The sequence below is a fragment of the Pleurodeles waltl genome, chromosome 6 (assembly GCF_031143425.1).
Source record: "Pleurodeles waltl isolate 20211129_DDA chromosome 6, aPleWal1.hap1.20221129, whole genome shotgun sequence".
NCBI classification, from domain to species: domain Eukaryota; kingdom Metazoa; phylum Chordata; class Amphibia; order Caudata; family Salamandridae; genus Pleurodeles; species Pleurodeles waltl.
In genome coordinates this window covers 123,630,071-123,651,096 of record NC_090445.1, presented here as the reverse complement: position 1 = coordinate 123,651,096, position 21,026 = coordinate 123,630,071, and the positions used below count along the sequence as shown (strand labels likewise).

General features: G+C 42.7%; 1 protein-coding gene across 1 annotated transcript in view; it reads right to left on the bottom strand.

Annotated features, from left to right (window-relative positions):
• SP2 (Sp2 transcription factor) overlaps positions 1-21,026 on the bottom strand; it is a 58,625-nt gene that overhangs the window by 13,617 nt on the left and 23,982 nt on the right. Inside the window, exons 4-5 of the mRNA XM_069237517.1 lie at positions 7,233-7,512; positions 4,274-4,448 (exon numbers count right to left, since the gene is read on the bottom strand). Coding sequence (XP_069093618.1) covers positions 4,274-4,448; positions 7,233-7,512 — 455 coding nt within the window. The remainder of the gene's footprint in view (positions 1-4,273; positions 4,449-7,232; positions 7,513-21,026) is intronic.

Here is a 21,026-nt window from a genome sequence, read left to right as displayed (position 1 = left end):
GAAGCAGCAGAGTAGTGTTGCCAGGCCACTGAGGACTAAGGAACAGCCGGCGGGTACCAGGGCCGGCGATGTCACCTTAATCCCATCACCCGGGCCATGAAAAAACGAGGCCACCAGAGCAGCATCAGGGAACACCCAGCAGTTGGAGGCTAGCGCCTTAGCCCTGGATCCTCATGGGCACAGAAAGAGACTGGGGGCAGCGTAGTGGGCTGGTGAACGAAGACCAAAAGAAAGGACAGGGGAGACACAGTTCCTTCTAAATAAAAGCATTAACCTGCAGTAAAAAAAAACACCTCTATGCAACCAGGGGAGTAGTCGTTTTTCATCCAAATAAAAGAAAAAATTTCAGCAGATGATACAAAATTTGCCAAATGGGTAAGTATGATCATGAATTCGTGAAGTGAAAACAGCACCGCTGAAATGGCTCTAATGGGCAGCGGCGAAGGAATTTGCACGAGTTTTAAGTTAAATATTCTTTTAAAAATGGGGATTGTGAGCTTTAATAAATGCCTTTCTTTGCTGCCCCGGAGTGCATGTTTTACTGAGGGGTTCCACACCTAATTACTTAGTTCAATACAGATAGTTCTTCATGCAAATTAAAACCCACATGACTTTGCTTACTCAGAAATCAGTGTGAAGTACGGAGCAAAGTTATACTTGCAACCCTTTTGAAGATCTGCTCGAATGGTACGTGGGGACTGCCATTGAAGGTCCTTACATTTTTACCAGCAGGCAAAGAGCCTCTATATATATATATATATATATATATGATATAAATGACACCAGGGAAGTCTAGTGGAAAGAGTTGGAGACAACAGAAAAGAATATGTGAGAGCAAAATGGAGAGCACAGGTGACAGAAGTGTGAAGGAGAATAGAACATGGGGGAAAGCTGGAAAACACTTGCACTCTCATTGGGTGCTAAAGCCAAAAGAAAAAAAGTAGTTCCCGAAAAGTGAGCAGTGTGAGGATACCAATCAAAAGTGTGGTAAAGAGGCTATGCACCGGGGAAGGGACAAATACAAGTACAAACAAGCATTTGCAATGCAACGGGTCTCGCGTTTCCTCGTGTTAGAGCTAATTGCGTTGTAAACTCCTAAACGGACTTTTCACTCGTAATGAAACCTATCGGCAAAAGTGCAATTATGTACGTAACCGGAAAAAGTGCAATTAACTCTGTAACAGGGTCGATATTATGCAAAGCGCTTGACTTCTGCCAAGAGAGATCGCGCTGCAAAAATAGAGAAAAAGTAGTCCACGAACCGGACGGAAAACAGCAAGCATCGTATGTTTTCTGTACTGGGTCGATGCACTCGAGGAGGGCTAACCACCAGAAAAGGCATGACGTATGCGTGCCTTCAACTAATGAAATCAAGCAGATTCTAACAGGCAAGCCCACGAACCAATGAAAGACACTGACGGGGCTCCGAGCCCTTTTCAATTCCTAAAGCGTCTCGCTAGCGAAACGCATGTGCATGCGATGCCGGCTCGACCCTAAAAAGCCAATGATTGGTAAGCCTGGTCTGGTCTGTAAGGCCACTGCAGAGTTTTGGTGAGTCAACAAAAGGGTTTTCACAACCAGGCAGGTAGGCAAAAGAAATAAAAGAATGATTTAGTGTGTTTGCCGCATAATTTATTTTCTACCTAAATCTGATAAAAATGTATACAAAGTTGTGCACACGGTGTGAAATACATTGCCATGATTACGTCGATGAGGTGACAATGCACCGTGCGGTAAACACCCCCGGTTTACTGCTGAAAGAACATTTGTGTGCTGCAGGAAACAGGGCCTTAAATAGTTACATGTATTTTACTTCACTGTTCCCGTTAATTAATGTTCACATCACATAAAGTGTTCTAAAAAAAGCAGTTGTTTTAAGAGTGCACTCTAATTTTAAAAGAATCAAAAATGTACTGCATCACATCCTAAGGTCCCGTGTCTTGAATCCAACACTACCCTCTAGTGGTACACCGACATAGTAAATGTAAAATATAATATACCGTCTGCAGAGCTGTTTTACAATGGCAATAGGTTTCACATACATTTGTCTTTCCTTTCAGCATAATTTAGTAAATACTGACACTTGATTTAAGTGGCCCTGGAGAAGAACCTCTAGCTCAGTGGTGCTCTTACTACAGCCGCCGGCCGTAAGTGGTCCAACGCACTTCTTCTTGCGGCCTGCGCGTAGACTCTGATTGCAGCAGAGAAAGCTGCTCGAGTTCTGATTTTTTGGCATATTCTGTTAACCAATCAACATCGTTCTGGGATTCTGGACTTTATTTAGTCAGTTCACCTTGTTTTGTGAATAGGGATGCCCTGCTCATAGAATGAACTGAAATGATTGAAGAAACAAATTCTATAATAAGCATAACAATAAAACGATGTTGCAAGGGCACGTTGATTGTGCTTTGTTTTTCCAACCAGTTCAGCTGGTACTTTCAGTAAGGCAGCCCTGCTTATATGTGAAAGCTTAGCTGAGAGGACTGTGCAAGTGCACAAAAGAACATGTGGGAACTATGGTCGTTAGTACAATGGGGCACTGTCAGTGAGTGTGGGGTGGGGGGGTCAGTTAGGTAGTTAAAAAGAACGAAATATTCTATAACTATTTTGTTGGTCTTATAGCCTACAGGTAAATGAATATATAATGTAAAGCACACACCTTAAACAAAAACTGAGTGCAAGTTAAACTAATCTGTGGAAATGTATTGTTTTAGTAGGAAAGCTTAGCAATCACTATAGAATTCAGATGTCTGTGTGTGTAACTAGAGGGTCACCGAGTTAAATCATGGTTGGTGCACTGGGGCAAAGTGATGTGTATTTATATTGCTACCAGATCCCACCCTGTGACAGTAACGCAATTAATTGGTTTAAATATGTATCATACGGTAAAACGTTGGCTACACAATTTTTTAAAATGCGTAGGCTACACTTAGTATAAGATAAGCTTCTACAAAATGTGCAAAAAAGTTTTAAAATGTTTTTTTCTAGTAATCTGTGGAAAAGTGTAAATTTCTTTTCCATCCCCATAATCCCCTACCAACCCTGTCTCCTACGGAATGCCACGGCATAGATGCGGTCCTCCTGCACACCCCAGGCTGTACTTTTTGGGCCCAGAGTATACATACTCTAGCTGTTAACCAGGGCAAGAGAATATCTTTTATTGTAAAATGAGTTTCCTTTCTGTTTCTAACTACTCAATACAGCTGCTACCATCCAGACTAGAAATGAGCTGCTGTGCACTTTGATACACCTTTTTAGGTTGAGCGTAAGTGTTCGACCTCGTCTAAACTTTTAGTATACTTCTTATGGCTTAATACGATTTCATTTGTTGGACCAATTTATGTGGCAAGAAAAGTCCAGTTCTGAATTTACAATGCCAATGGCTCTAACTCAAGAAAATGTGAGACCTTTTGCATTGCAAATGCTTGATGATCCTTGCTGCTATAAATCCAAACAGTGTGGAGTTTAGAAATGAGATTTCTACCAACAGTTACCATTTTTAGAAGTGTATCATTTTGCTGGGTAGGTTTAAGTTTTGCAGAGTCGAAGTAAGTGTGAACCGTTGCACATGGCCAACAATCAGGTGGGGGTCAGGTTAGAAGGCCAAATCTAGAGTTAGATTTCACCTCGTTGAGCCTTAAGACGAAAGCAAAAACATGTAAGTATATATGTGGTATTTCTATAGCGTGTACTTAGCCAAAAGCCAGTGGTGTGCCGTGCAGGGTCAAAAGCATGTGTATTCAGATGTAACAAAAATATTCTGTTATAATCTGAACAAAAATGAGAAACGAGGGTATTTTCAACGCTGCCACTGTTTAAACACCTCTATTCTGTATAGAGACAAAACAAAGTATCAAACTCCTTACACTGAAACATTAGTGGGTAATGAAAACAAAAATGAGAACATTGTGTGTTAAAGTTCTGAAATAAGTTAAATGTGTTAAGGTTTATTACTTGTAAAACCCAGACTGAAATATAAACATAAAGTTTGCATACTCAGAAAATATTATTCCCGTGCTGGTTACTTTACTCAGATTGAGAAACCTAGAAGGCTTTCCATGCTTTGAAGGGATCTTCCCTGATCACACAAAGCAATATCAGAGGCCATTCTAAAATAAAGAACCAGAACTGAACAAACATAATAAACACTGTGGGAGACAATGGCGGAAGATATTAACTTCAAGAGTTCCCCTCAAGGTATAGAGTAAACAACCTCATGTGTAAGAGATGTTGCCATGTCCCACTACCCTGTGTGACAGAAGCAAATGCTCACCTCCTCTCTCCATTTTTGCAGTTAGGGCAGGTACATGCCATGCGTCTCCTTTTCTCACCAGGCTGCAGATCTCCTGACAACGCCTGCTCCATTTGCAGCTGGATCTGTGTGGGGCTTAGGCCGCTGATGGTCACACTATTTCCAGACACATTTTGAACCGTCAACTGCTGCTGACCTAAGCAAAGCACGCAAAACTCAAATTAGACCGCTGACCTGAGAAAGACTGCAAGTGATCCACCAATGGCTGACAGGAAAGCTGTACACAATGTATAAAATGGATGTACCGATGGGCTACTAGTGAGTAGATCGGACCGAACAATTATCCACCAGATGGGTACTGCGAAAGTGTCAAACTCCAAAAGTAAAAGAGAACTCTACACCAGTTCTCTCTTAAGTCTAAGGATTCAATGGTCCACATGATTTATTTTGGTCTTCAGTTTTTATGGAAGAGCCAAGCCATGTATTTGGAATTAACAGCTGAAATGTCAGCACAGTGATGATTATGTTTAAAATTCTTCGGCATTCAAGATCCCCTGATAATATCCCTCCATTCATTTTTGAATGAGACTGAACACAACATTCCCACATGTGAGGACGACATTGTTATCTTCACTTCAGATCCGCACCAAGCAGTCAGTCATTGAGCAGGATGAACAAAGGGTTGGCACTCTGTGAGGTGTTTACTTTAGTGAAGGGAAAACAAATTCTATTCAAATCCTATTAATTGAATCCAACAATGAATACGTTTTGACAGCCACAAAACTTGTGGTTGAAATATTCACATAAACGGAAGAGATGTTTACACTTAGTTAGGGCTCCCTTCTACTAGCACTCAATTACAAAAATAGAATTGCCTTCCACTTGGCCTAATGGCCGAATATAACGAAATCAAAATGTTCAAAATCATCTTGCCCAGTTTTTGATTTTCTGCACTCCCCTAATTATTTCATTCAACTTCGTCCATAAGTCTGGAGCTCTCTTTAACAGATTTACCTGGCAATCTATAAAAAAAGACAACAGGAGAGCTATTAGTATACTATAACGCCCACTTCAAAGGGATTTGGGCTTTACCTACTCTTAATTACTGGGCCCCCTTTTCTATCAGATTGGCCCTAATCACTGGGGTGGCAGGGGAGATATATGCACTTCAGCATCTCTATGGAGATCTTTTTTGACAGCGTCCTTTGATCATGCACATTTTAAACGTGCCAGATTTAAGACCTCAGTAGTTTGTCAATGTCTCTAGCAAGAATTAGCACATACTTTTTGGAGTCCCCCTGTTTACCAGATTTGCATCTTTGGGCTTAATCCACACCTTCCCAGTTTGACACAACACATTTGCTCCTTCATGGAATGAGACCTCTCTACATGGTATGGGCCAACTGTTCTTTAACACAAGTTTTCACTCTTTAACAAATCTGCCAACATTCCTCAATATCTCAGTATCTGGTTTAATATCTGAAAATGAGGGAATACTTAATAAACATTCTTGAATATACTAGTAACTTCATCCTTTTCTCTATTATTGATATATTATCTACACTTTGCTATTGATCGAATTTATCTTTTGCTAATGGACGCAGAGCAATATAATCCGGATAATGGCTACCAAGTGGAATCATCTTCAAAATATGGAAGTTACAAAAGATGAGATCTTTAGAAGCATTTGATTCGGTTCAGCCATAAGATCCTGAATGTACCCCAGTTTAAAACTCACAAACATAAATTTACTCAGGGCCTGTATTATACTCTGTTAAAACATATGCAGATAAGAATTTTCAGTTATCCAAAATGCAATGGAATTTAAATATCTGAAGCGGACTCGAAACCCAGTCATGAACTGACTCTAGACTCTTCTTGAGGACTAGTTATCAATTTGTCTAGGGGACTTGTGCATGAATCCTAGCCTGCGGTCATTGTCTTGACACAAAACACACCATCAAAGATTAAGGCCTCTCAAGATACAACATGGGATCCCTCAAATCAAAAGGAACTTTATGAAATAAAAAGCACTATACAAATAAGACACAAACCCCCTAAGCCTCACAACACAATGTTTACACTAACTATACAACATTATGCTGTAATGTTGACTCTCGTCATTGTGAATGCCCAGAACTACATGGGAGCCCAAATACCAGTTCTAGGAAGCCAATTGAATGGCTGAAATGAACTAGACAAACTTGGATGATATCAGTTACAGCTAGTTAATGTTCGCTTCATTAATTCTTTTTAAGATGATCTGATAGCCTTTTTACTCGTCAGTTTCCAGGAACCCAGAGGTCAAGATGCACAAAGATGCCCTAGAGAGCTTGTACACAAGCACCTCGTAGGTTCCTTTTAGATGTCCAGCTTTTGGAAAAAAAGATTACAACCCTCTTTTTTTATCTATCCACTAGGTGGTTAATAGAAAAGGCTTAGTTCTTGTGATGCGCAATAAAATTACATTCATTTGCTAATTCACAATTACTGGCAGTAGTGTGATGTTGAATTTCACTTCCAAAGGAAAGTATTGGCATGTGTTTCCCACCAAACTGTAATATCACATTTGTACACCTAGACCACACTGAGCTATGCTGTCACAATGTTTGACTTCTATTAAGGACATCTGTAAAGAGCAAACAACTACGACATTTCTCCCCCATATGGAATTGTACTATCACATTTAGCCCATTTAGCATTAAACTCACCACCACCACTGCTCTATTATATTCAACCAATAATCATGTGTGCCATTAAAGTTGGCACCAATTGAATTTACAATTCAAAAACACTCATATTAAAGCTACATGCTAGACTGTACATTTGGCCGAGACTACCCCAATCACCTTCCATGGCATAGTATATACTATATTTCATGACACTGGACATTACCATTATCTGTTCACTAGACTGTGCTGTCTATTTTCCAACCCTAATAGACTGTGCCAAAGCAAGTTGACTCCTGATCTAATCCTACCATTGCCAGTGTTGGTGATCGTGACAGGCACGCCTTGCACCTGCACTCCATTGATGTTTATGGTCTGCATGGCCTGGGCAGCAGCTGCCAGCTGAGCAGCATTTAAGCTGATGACCCCTCCTGCAGGGGCAAGCTTGGGAAGGCTGCGCTCCTTGCGTACTGGACTTTTTTTGCAGCTCTTGGGTGCGATGGTACAAGTTGTGGGAGGAGAGGTGGTGATCGTGGTCCCTTCATGTAGAAGAAGGGTTTGCAGCTCTCCAGACGCAGTCCGGAAGTAGACCTGGAAGGGAACAGGAAACATTGTGAGTACTGAACCTGGCACTATGGATTCAAACAATGGTTATTTTCCAACCTCTGTCAGTTACAGCTTCCATACCATGAACCAGAGAGAGAACAAGCCCAAGTTACAGCACATTCAACAACTTGGCCTTTCTTGAGCGTGTACTGACCACAGGCAAGGCCCTCTTCTCCATTACAGAATTACAGCCTGATACACCAGTTCAGTTCTTACTGTTGCTCCAGAACTGCCTGTCCCAACTTAATCCACTAAAACAGCGCTTCAAGATCCTGAGCAAGGATCGATGAATCAATCAGTCGATTTGTACAATGCTGCTAATCAGCCGCAAAGATATCCAGGCGCTACACTGGCTGAATGCTGGGAAATGTTTTTAAAACAACCACAGTGCGTTTCTAGATTTAAAGGCTAGCCTTGAATAACATCTGAAGCAGCTCCAACAACTAGTCGCTGAATTAACCCCTCATATGAACCTCTTTCAGTACAATGTTATATATGAGCCCAGGTTAAATATAAGAGGTCCGGAGGATGGGAAACTGCTGGGCCACTTTATTTACATGCTTTTTATTGTCAGATTATGGATACACAGGAGCAGGAAGCCAATACTAAGGACCTTATTACGAGTTTGGCAGAGGGGTTACTCCATCACAAACCTGATGGATATCCCGTCCGCCGTATTACAAGTTCCATAGGATATAATAAAACTTGTAACATAGCGGACGGGATGGAGTTATCCCTCCGCCAAACTCGTAATGAGGCCCTAAGTCACTAGAAATTCTAAGTATGAAGACAGCAAAAGCCTATTAACAGTTGTCATTTGTGGTCACTGGCCGTAACTTTGAAACATTACTGGTGCAAGTAATACATCTCCTCTGGTGGGAAAATGTTTAAAGATGTAACAAACCAAAAGGCTACAAGTTCTTTCATGTCCCAGGAAGCTGCTGCCAGGTCCAGATTGTAGCTTTATAAGTAATTATATGCAGTGACATCATTTGAGTAACAAAAGGACTTGAAAACGGAACTCAGATATAGGCCTTCAGAAACAGCATAGCAGAAGAGAAAGAGAAACAGTTAAAACTAAGGATGCAAATATTTTTAAAAATACTATTCTAAGCCCAGTAAGTTGTGTTGTTAGCACCTTTACTGTTCTCGCTTGTTAGTGGAGTGTGCATAGTCACATGAATGAACTCTAAAAAGCTATTTTTGTATACCGCTAGACACATCTGAAACTGCTACACCTGAAAATGATTAACCCATGTACTACAGAGACATCCACCCTCTGTTTTTTGAGGTTTCTACTCATTACTATAATCTATGCCCCTGCACTCTGCACCACTCTGTATCACTGCATTTACTCTGCATCACTCTAAGCCACTGCACTCTCCTCTGTGCAACTGCACTCTATGTCACTGCACTCTACTCAATGCCAATGCACTCCACCACTCTACATCAATATACTCCACTGCACTCCACTCTGCACTACTTTACTCCACTTCAATCTATGTCATTCCACTCAACACCACTGCTATTCCACTGTGATCTTCTCTGCACCACTGCACTCTACTTTGTACCACTCTACACCCCTGTTCTTTAAGCCACTGCACTCTACGCCACTCTGCTCTTTTCTGCACCACTCTAGGCCATTGCACTCTATGCTGCTGCACCACTGCACTCTACTCTATTCCACTGCTTTCTATGACACTGTTCTTCTCTGCACCACTCTACGCCACTGTACTCTATTTTATGCCACTGCATTAAACACCACTGCACTCTACTGTGCACCCTGTATGCGACTTCACTTTATGGCACTTCATCTATGCCACTCTCATCTTTTCTGAACCATGCCACTCTGCTCTTCTCTGCCCCACTCTAAGGCACTGGACTCTGCACTGCTGCACCACTCAACACCTCTCTACTCTTTGCGACTAAACTAGATGCCATTCTACTCTGCACCACTCTACATCACTACACTCTATGCCAGCCTTCTCTGCGCAACTGCACTTTACACCAATCTACGCCACTGAACTCTATGCCACTCTGTTCTTCTCTGCACCACTTTATGCCATTGCACTTCACACCTTTTGCTCTTCACTGCACCACTCAACGCCACTGCACTCTACTCTTCACCACTCTACCTTGCACCACTGCTCTCTAAGCCAAGGCCCTTCACTCTGCACTGCTCTATGCCACTGTACGCTAAGCCACTGCACCATTCTCTGTACGCCACTGCACTCTATGCTACGCCACTGTACTCTACGTTGCACAGCTGTTCTTTAAATCGATCCAATGGACTCTGCATTACTATAATCTATGCCCCTGCACTCTGCACCACTCTACTCTGCAACACTGCACTCTACGCTGCACCACTCTATTCTGTGCCAGTGAACTATTCTCTCTACGCCACTCTACTTTGCATCAATGTACTCTCCCCTCTGCACTGTACACCACGCAACCCCACTGCACTCTACACCACTCTATTTCACTCTACCCTAGTGCATTATAAGACATTTTACTCTGCACCACTTCACTCTGCCATTCCACTCTATGCAACTCCACGCCACTTCAGACAGTGACACTATACACCACTCTACACACTGTCACTCCATGCCCCTCTATACCACTCTATTCCACTCTATGCCAATTCACACCACCATACGCCATTCCTCTCTATGCCACTGCACTCTACATCATTCTACGCCAGTCCACTTCACTATACGCCACTGTACACCACACCACACTACGCCACTCTAATCCACACCACCCCGTTCCACCTCATCCGACTCCTCTACTCTACTTCACTCCACAATGCTGTACAACATGGCTAAAAGATATTGGCAAAGACAACAGCTGTCATTGTAATTGGGGCATTTTGTGATTAAGCATTCTTGACTTTTTGTTAAACAACAAGTATCAGGTCAAAATTTTCCTTCTCAAGTTGGTGAATAGGATTTGTGGATTGCCCTGGAGGGTACCAAGAAAATGGTCAACATACAACAATATATATTTTTTTAAATGGGAAAAACATGCTGTGCAAAAGTTTAAAAAAAAATATGCATCAACAAATAGTTTGCTAAGCTAAGAGCATCCTTCTCCTGGCTTTCAGGAACAGACAGGGTTGTAAAAAAAATAATTATTTTTAACCTCAGTTTTTGTATTTTTCGAAATAGTAGTATTTGTGCTTTCTTCCTATAGGAAGTTTGTGGCAGAAACAGGCCCAGTTTGACAATTTACAAAAGGTACCATACCATTGTATCAGTCAGACCTTTCTGGTACCAGGGATATATGGTGTTTGTTGTTTGTACAGAGACACGCAACGCCAAGAGTATTCTGAGAAGCAACTTATATAATTTTTCACTGTGTATCTAGCATGTATCAATTAACATGGTAAAATCTAGTGAATGTAAAAGTGGTATGAGTACACCTATGCACTTTTTAAATCTGCCCAAGTTTAGAACTAGTCGTTATTTGTTTAATTATGAATTTGAGGCCGTCCATACTTTCATGTGATTCAGGGGGCATTTTGCAAAATGTATTCTATCTTGCAAACTAGTGTATATTTGAAGCCTAGAACTGGGAGATTATCAGTTGATAACAAATATTGTACGATTCTGTGTTCCTCCCATTAAAGAGGATACCCCAGTTGAGTGGCTGCAATGGAAAGGCCCCAAAGTACAACGTGGAAACATCAATATGTTGCTTTGCGAAAAAAACTGTTGTGGTCATGTGGGTAACTGTGGTATTTGTGCTGGGTTAGGACGACAGGGAAACCTGATAAACCCAGACATTTCTGTAAACTAGATACCCAGTGCAGTCCAGGGCGGTGTGACTTATGGCTCCACCTACTATTTCTTCTCAGAATGCTGTGCAAACGTCAAACTTTGAATAAAATCTTGTATAGTATTCATATTTCTCTGAGGGTGAATTCTGTGATATCTACCACTCAGCACTACCACACTTCTCCCAAGAAAAATGGTACCCCACTTGTGCTGCTGAGCCTATTACTCACGACAAACAAATCAAGACTTGGACTATATGAAGTCAATGTGGTGTCACTGAGGTCTCCACCTAATTATAGCTTTGGCTAGAAGTCCCAAACTTTTCTGTCACATAAATAGGAGACAAACATCCTTTTTTAATTATACTTTGACGTTTGTGGAGCATTCTGGGCTACAAAACCTGCTGAGTTCCACGCATGTCACACTACCCTGGATTCCCATAGGTTTGTAGGTTTCAGAAATGCCCAAGATTGGCGGTGTTGCCCAGATGCCCCAGAGCCTAAAAAATGCAGCCGTTCACATGGCAAGTGAGAAGATATCAGGATTTGCCATTTCTTTGGCAGTCCATATGTCAAAACTACGGCCAAAGAATCCAAATGTCCTCTTCTTTGCCATGAGGATGGGTATGCTCTAGGCCCTAGGGGAGAAGAGAGACTGTGTAGGCTTTTGGGGTGGGCCTGATGCCAGGACAAGTAAGCGCATGTCTCGTTTTCCAATAAAAATATATATATATATATATATATATATATCTCATCTAGTTGTCTTTTTGCCCTACTTCTATACCCATGGAGGTCTGTTTGGGAGTAAATCGTCCAATCCCCCTGACTGTTAGCACTTTAGGGGTGGCAGGTATATTCCATTGCTCTACTTGGGCTTTCTGACTCAATCGCCCTCCCCAGGGGACAGAAAGGCAGACTTTTTTTAAGAAAGGGGGCACTTTCCATTACCGTTACTCAAGCAAACACATCACCTTTAGCCACACCACCGAACTCACATGGTCGGACCACAGCTGCGTCCACTTCAACTTCAAGAAAACCACTGTGCATCACCACACCCGACAACCACCAAAAAGACACTGGAACCGAATCACAACAGAACAACTCACAGCAACGCTCTCCCTGAACCAACCCACCAGCACCAGCAACCCCAACGAGGCCGCCAACAACCTCACCAACTGGATCTCCGACTGCGCCAACCTCCTGGCCCCTCTGAAGACCCAAACCAACACCAACAACCACAAGAAAAACTCCTGGGTCACCACCGAACTCAAAAACTCCAAGAAAGAATGCCGCCTCCGCGAGAAGACATGGCGCCTCAACCCGACAGAGGAAAACCTGACAGCTCTCAAGGACACCACCCGCCAACACCACCAACGCCTCCGCACCGCACGAAAAACAGCCTACCAGAACAGACTTGACAACAACGCCCACAACAGCAAGGAACTATTTGGCATCGTCAAAGAGCTCTCCAACCCGGACGCAGAAACCAACCCCATCCCTCCCTCACAGGACCTCTGCGACTCCCTCGCGACCTTCTTCCACCGTAAGATCGCCGACATCTACAACAGCTTCACGACCACCAACATGAACCCGCCCCCGGAAGCCGCAAACGACATCTCCACCATCCTCGCCTGGAACCCTACCACCACCGAGGAAACCACCCGCGTCATGAACTCGATCCACTCGGGATCACCCTCCGACCCCTGTCCTCACCACATTTACAACAAGGCCGACAACATCATCGCACCCCACCTCCGAGACGTCATCAACGCCTCCCTCACCACTGCTACCTTCCCTGAAAGCTGGAAACACGCAGAACTCAACGCCCTCTTAAAGAAACCTACAGCAGACCCCACCGAACTCAAAAACTTCCGGCCTATCTCCCTCCTACCGTTCCCCGCCAAAGTGATTGAGAAAATCGTCAACGCTCAACTCACCGCCGCCCTGGAATCCTCCGACTCCACTCAGTTCGGATTCAGGGCCAACCACAGCACCGAAACCGCCCTCATCGCAGCCACGGACGACATCCGAGCCCTGACCGACAAGGGTGAAACTGTGGCCCTCATTCTCCTGGATCTCTCTGCAGCCTTCGACACGGTCTGCCACCGCACCCTGATAGACCGCCTCGGCAGCGCCGGCATCAGAGGCAAGGCCCTGGAATGGGTCATCTCCTTCCTCTCCGGAAGGACCCAGAGAGTCCGCCTCCCCCCCTTCAGATCCGCAGCCACGGAGATCATCTGCGGCGTACTCCAAGGATCCTCCCTCAGCCCCACCCTATTCAACGTCTACATGACCCCCCTGGCAAACATCACACGCAAACACGGACTCGACATCATATCCTACGCCGACGACACCCAGCTCATCTTATCCCTCACCAACAACCCCACATCAGCAAGGACCAGACTACACGACGGCATGAAGGAAGTAGCGACCTGGATGACAGACAGCCGACTGAAACTGAACACAGATAAAACGGAGGTCCTCATCCTCGGCCCTACCCCCTCCGCATGGGACGACTCCTGGTGGCCCCCCGCCCTAGGCAGCACTCCCCAACCGTCCAACCACACACGCAACCTCGGCTTCATCCTGGACTCCTCCCTCTCGATGACCAGACAGGTCAACTCGGTGACCTCAGCGTGCTTCAACACCCTCCGCATGCTCCGCAAGATCTTCCACTGGATCCCCATCGACACCAGGAAGACCGTCACCCACGCCCTCGTCACCAGCCGCCTGGACTACGGGAACACTCTGTAGGCCGGCATCACCACCAAGCTGCAGAGGAAACTTCAACGGATCCAGAACGCCGCAGCACGACTCATCCTGGACATACCTCGCCACCACCACATCTCCGGACACCTGAGAAAACTCCATTGGCTCCCGGTCAACAAGAGGATCACCTTCAGACTCCTCACCCACGCACACAAAGCCCTCTACAACCTCGGACCCAAACTCATCAACTCCCGCGTCTCCTTCTACACTCCTCCGCGCACTCTGCGCTCCACCGGTCAGGCCTTGGCAGCCGTTCCCCGCATCCGCAAAACCACAGCCGGAGGAAAATCCTTCTCTTTTCTGGCAGCGAAGACCTGGAACTCCCTGCCCAGTCACCTTCGCGCCATACCCGAACACCTCCCCTTCAGAAGGCAGCTCAAGACCTGGCTCTTCGACCACTGACCCCCTCCCCCCCAGCGCCTTGAGACCCTTATGGGTGAGTAGCGCGCTTTATAAATGTGATTGATTGATTGATTGATTGAGGTGGGGGGGGCACCTCCCTGGTGTCTAGTGGATAAATCCATGCTTTGGGACTGGTCTCCTGCGCAATGCCCAAGCAGCGATTGGCTAGGGATAAATACTAATGAGAAGGCAACATTGTCCCCTTTTCAACAGTACCTCCGCGGCTTAGATCGGGGGCTGAGATATGCCCCTTGAGAATGGAGCAACAGAAAAAAAAAAAGCAGTTGGTGTCTTTTTCCCTTGTGCCCCGATAGTAATTTAAAAAAAAAAAAAAAGAAGAAGAAGATTTTCTCCGACTGTGGAGGGTAAGATGTTCACGCCGTACACACTGGACAGGTAATGCAGGGGACACGAATGTCACCTCCGCCTGTATGTCTCTTCTTCAGCATTCAAACGGTTACTGCCACTTGCATAACAAACGGTCTGTGAGATGAACCAGTATTATCCTGAGTTTTTTGGGGGATAATCTTATTGACTACTTAAGTAAAATTAATCAATTGAATAGCTTTAATTGGAACTACAAATGTCTTTATGTTTCCACACTAACACCCACATGATCACTTCATGTTGGTATTTAGGTTACTAGAGTACCAGCCTTCCTTACGGATTCACCATTTGAGTTGGTATGCTCTATGTGTTGGATCATGGGTGGGGTCTTCTGCTAACTCCTTAGCCTAATTAAGGATGAGACGATCATGGACGTGCAAATGATAGCAAGCAAGGTGGTCTGTTTTGTTCTACAGACGTAGATTCTGACAAACGTATCTTGTTAATGCTTCTAAATATGGGGCTTTTTTCAAAAGGGCCCTAAATGCACTGTTTTGAATTTGATTTTTGTATTGTGTTTTGTGGTCAAATAGAGGTGGGGGAGTAAGTTGAGTACATAGTGGGTTCTTCGAGATTTTTAGTTTACAAGCACTCTATACAGAGACGCCATCTTGAGTTTGTATACTCCAGTTCAAGGATGTGGAATTCCTATCTCCCCACACCCGGGACATAATGTTTGGGGTCAAGGGCAACAAGTTTTCATGTTCATTCTGTCCTTGGGACAAGCAGGCCCAAGCCCCTGCAGCACAAACCCCTGGGCTGCCAGTTTACAGAGAAGGGAACTATCTGCAGTAGAGGTAATATGTGTGTACATATGTTAATGCTGTTGGAACTTGAATTTATGGTTCATTAATGAAAAGCCTTCATTAATAGATTAATAGGGTGAGCACTTTTAAATAAACGCTTTAAGGTCACACTGCACTATTGACAGAGGTTCCAGTTATAAAAAATAAAATAAAAAAAGGAGTACACACGGTTGAAAAGGTTAACAATATGAGGCTAAGTATAATGCTCCCAGCAGAATGCTCTCTGATTAGATGTGAATGTTTGCAGAAGCTTGTAATTAAAAGTGATGATTCTTTGCTTTAAAAAAAAAATGTTCAGGAAAAAAAATGCAAGTAGGGAAAAAAACGTTTCGCTACTATACAATTTTAGGTCCTATTTCTTTGAAGCGTCATTTAGAAAATGTGTTGATGCATGCTAGTATTTACCAAAAATATTCCTAATGGAAAATCAGTGTAGCCATTTTCAACAAGATTATGGGAAGTATAAAAATAAACAAGCACTGGTAAAGCCAACTGATCTGAATTTTCCCTTTTTTTTTTGTCTTTTGGTTTTGTCAATGCATGTCTTGTTTTGACATGGCTTTTGTAACACTTTATTGTTGTAGGAGCTGCCAGGCCCCCATCATTGTAACAAACACTGGCAAAAAGAAGAAAAAAAGATTTTGGTCTCAAAAAGCACCAGTGGCGTAACAAAGGCCTCTCAGCCCCGCTGCAAGGGGCCCAGTCAGCACAGCACCATGAGTGAGTCTGGAGGGAGGCCAACCATGTTTTTTTTTTTCCAGGGGAGCCCCTTCCATTTTCGTTACGCCACTGATTGCCACAGTAGTTTCTGGCACTGAACAAAACTACTTTGTGTGCCAATATGCTCTTTGTTGAAGAGCAGAATGTGATTACTGACCGTAAAGTCAGCCAATAGAAAGAGAAATAGAAGTTTAATAAAAAACAAAATGTCTTTGTTAAGGCCAAACCTAATTAGGGAGCCAATTCTTAAAGGAAGTCACAAAAGTGCACCCATGGTATATGTCTTTGAATTAGTGGCTTTAATGAATTCACAAGAACGTACAGAAGTAGACCAGGAAATCATTACTCCTAGAAAATATTGCTCATGTGAAGATATATTGAATGTTTAAAAGTTTACTTTCCCTCCAACCACTTTTTTCCCAACCCTGGAAGAACTTTTACTTCTCCCACTGTCAGTAGTACATTTCCAACCTTTCTCATTATGGAAAAAGGTTAGAGAAGAGCTTGTGAACATCCTTAAAACGTGCAAGTTAATAGGTTTGCAGACTCAAAGGCTTTCTAGCCCTGGAACTATTGCTTACTGCTTCCTCTATCCCCAGTATGTAGATCTGCAGAAAAGTGGCAAAATAAGGAAACTGCTATGGTAGGGATTGAAATTGCACGTATTAAAGCCCCACTATAGCAATAGCCCTGGCATAATCAGAGAGGCTATCAGAGCTTTTACAGAATGACATTTCTGCTATAATGTATCACCACACTACACGACACCAAAGGGACAAGTAGATTGTTTTTTTACAGGACAAGTAGATTTAAGAAGCAGCCTGTTCCATGGACCAGTAGATATTTTAATATTTTAATACATTCCACACCCCTGCCAGTTGCTGGAACCTGGGCAGGGTCTCGCTGATTCCCTTGCCTATTTAAAGATGAGAAGAGCGTGAAGGCGCACCAAAGGCAAGCCCGTCTGTGCCCGGACGCAACCAGAGCCAGCCACGCTGTCCCCTTTTTCCTACAGCCATAGGTGGAAGAATAACTTTCAGCAAAGAGACCCTAATAGGGATGTACCTGCCCAAATGTGGTTACCTCCTCACTATTGCTTCAAGTGAAGGGGTACCCAAATCTGCCCCAACTGTTGTTTTCAACTATATTTGAGTTCTAGAATCCTTAGACTTGGTGACAGAGTATGGACATTACCAGCTCCATATTATGTTGTCTGGGCACACATAATGGCTGCACTAGGGTGAAAGGCCTGGTTAGGGCACTGCAAATATTTATCGCTCAACATTTCTGTGCTCCATTCAGCAACTAGAAGGGTTAAGGCATATGGAGTGCCTTGTATTTTCACTCATGAGTTTTGATAACTTCTCCCTGTCTGGGGCTCTTATCTGTCACCCACCCCCCAAAATAATTACCCTTTGTATAGCAAGGTCTTATTAAATGACATTGCCCATTTTTTTCTACAATGCTATAACTTTATGAGGCTGGGAAAACATGTAGATGATCCATACTGCAGTGCCACTGGGGAGTTAATTGAGGCTACGTCTGACTATAAACTACTACAAAAAGGTTTATGGCCCTACACATAAAGATAAACATAATTTAGGAGTCATTTTTTCTAACCTAAGATTTTTAGAGGTGGGCCAATCTGTACTGTTAGTTTGGTCATATCACCTCCTAGTCACTTTCTACGGTCCAGATGTCTAAGAGTAAACAATTAGATATGTTTTGTTCATGGCAGTCCATTTTAGATTTAGATCTGAATAAAATATGTTTGCAAGTCACTGAGTTCAATAGGGGGTACTGATGAAGTGGTCAAATCTTTTGATCTAGAATGAAGGGTGGGCTTTGGTGAACTAGTATCCCTAAAGAGGGCTTTTCGGAAAAGAACTTCTGCTGCAAGGTATTCTCCCACTTTGCAGAAAAACTCAGCTGTAAAAAGCTTGAAAGAAAATGGAGACTAATTTGACAAGGACAAGTTGACGTATAAAGCTAGTCTTAAACAGTTTAGAAAGAGTATCAAGAAACCGAAAGCCAATATGTTTTCCAAACAAATAGAAGAAGCAGACAATGCACCAAGAACTATTTTTAAAATAGTAAATTCCTTTCTGAATTCTGATGCTGGCAAACAAACTATCCCAAAATCTCACTGGTTTGTGTATAATGTGTCAACTTTTTTCCATGATAAAGTCGATCACATTTATTCTGTGTTTAGCATGGTGAGCACCGTACAATCTCAAAGGACACCTCAAGCATGAAGTCCTGATTATATTTTAGCAGCTTTCGAGAAGATATCCTTAGCCGACTCAGAATTAATTATTCCAAAAGTTAGATCTGGCTCTCTGATGGTCATCTGCCCACCACACATTCTGTCGTGGGCAATGGCCTCTCTAAATATTTAGATCAACTCCATGTTTAACCTGTCTCTGGAATCCCGTTCTGTTCCATCAGTTTGGAAAAAGGTGCTGGTGTTGCCACTTTAAAAAAAAAAAAAAAAAAAAAGAAGCTAAATCAGATCCGCTAAACCCAGGCAAGTTACATACCTATTTCGTTACTCCCCGTATTGTGGGAAATGTTAGAGAACTTGGTTAACCTCCATATTACCAGACACATAGAAAACAACAATTTTCTTCACCCATCACAATCTGGCTTTCGCACCGGCTAAAGTACTGAAACAACCCTTTTAACGGTAACCGATTTTATTAAAACCAAGTCTGAATTAGGAAAAAAAATCTTCAGTAATCTTTTTTTACTTCTCCCCAGCATTCGATACAGTATCACATGGTATCTTACTGCACTGTCTGGAAAAGCCTGGTATAGTGGATATTGGCTAAAATCCTGTTTTTTCCAACAGAAACATGTGGTTCATATACCACTCCTATAAATCTGGCTATAAGGAGTTGACTTAGAGTGTTCCCCAGGGGTCAGCACTGAGCCCTACATTGTTTAATATTTACATGTTCCGCTAGCCCCCATCATACAATCTTAGGGCTTCAACATTAGGTCAGATGAACCCAGTCAATGTTCGCTTTTAACCAATTGGAGGATTTGATTCTAGGCAATTTTCAGGGCTGCCTTGTGGAAGTTGCAGATTTGATGCATAATAGCTAACTAAGCCTCAACTCCGACAATTCTGAAATATTTTATTTCAAACCTTTTACTGTTTTGATATGATGAAACTATGGCTTACAGAGCTGGGTGAACCCATCCAACATCTACTGCAAAAAATCTAGGGGCGAAAATAGATACGTCCCTATCACTCAAATTTCATGTTCAGCCTATTGCAGGACTTTGTTTTTCTCTTCTGAAATTTTTGAGAAAGACCTTAGTATTTCTAGCAGCGGTCATGGGGGACCATATTGTTCACACACTGAATACATCAAGATTAGACTATGGTATTGTTTTCCTCCTGGGAGCACCTCTGGAGTTGACTAATAGGCTACAATGAATTCAAAATGGAGCATCTTGTCTTGTTTGGAACGTCCCTAAATATCAGTCGATTTGTCAAGGCATGAAAGCTTTACATCGGTTACTGATCAAGCAAAGAATAAAGTTTAAAATGGCCGTGATCACTCATAGGGTGTATATAAGACAGGCCCAATATATATCCAGGACAACTTTTTTTTAAATGCAGACCCCCTCCACCTCCCGGGTCCTCTGATCCACGAGTCAAAATCTTTTATGCATGATTCTCATTGTTTTTCTCCAGCTTGTGACTCTCCCCCCCCAACTCCCACCCCCGAGCATCTTCGGGGTGTATCTTTGGAGTCTGTCTTTAAGACTCATTTAAAGACATTCCTGTTTAGAGAAGTGTAATAGGGACCTGTTTGCCCTATCACAGCCTAGCGCCAGAACGCTCCAGTTGGAGCAGCTGTTTGTGCTTTAGAAGTTAGTTTTCGTTCATTTATTCATTGGGAGGTGTAGCCACAAATTGCCAAGCATTTATTCTACTACTTATAACCACTCCACCCTCCATTACAATTCCACTATAGCTGGACTGTTCTTCTCACTTTCCTATCCAAATATTGTTGATAATGTCTTGGGTTTTCACAACCTCAGTTTGCCATTTTACTATGTGAGTTTACAATACCCTCTCAATTAGAAGAGGTCATAAAGTGCAATGAGGGCGTTTTTCATTATTTTTTCGATATTTTTTGCTTTATTACACATCAACTTCCAAAGACAAAAGTGTAAAACGAGTTAGAACTCTGATGTAACACTTATTTTCAAAAATGATTAAAAAAAAAAAAAAAAAAAAAAAAAACTTTTAGCAGTAATTTACATACTGAGAAAAAAGTTACATTTAAAAATATGATATCAAATATTTAATGTGTCTGCCATATACAATTCATTGATTCCTTTTCTCAGGGTAGTAATATTTTTTCCTCTGAAATATTAGACGCAATGAGTACCATTCTCTGGGAATAACTAGGTATGGACACACAAATAATACATGCATCATGTTTTGCAAATGGTAGCCATACCGTATGCAGGCCTTATTATAGTTAGGCCCCCCCTGCATATTCACCTAATATGAAGCGCCTTTCCTAAAGTTTACACAGAATTTTCTAACATTTTGCTAACTTTTTTTTTAACATCTTGCTAAAAGCAAGGCCTTTTAAAACTGATAGTACTCCAGGCTG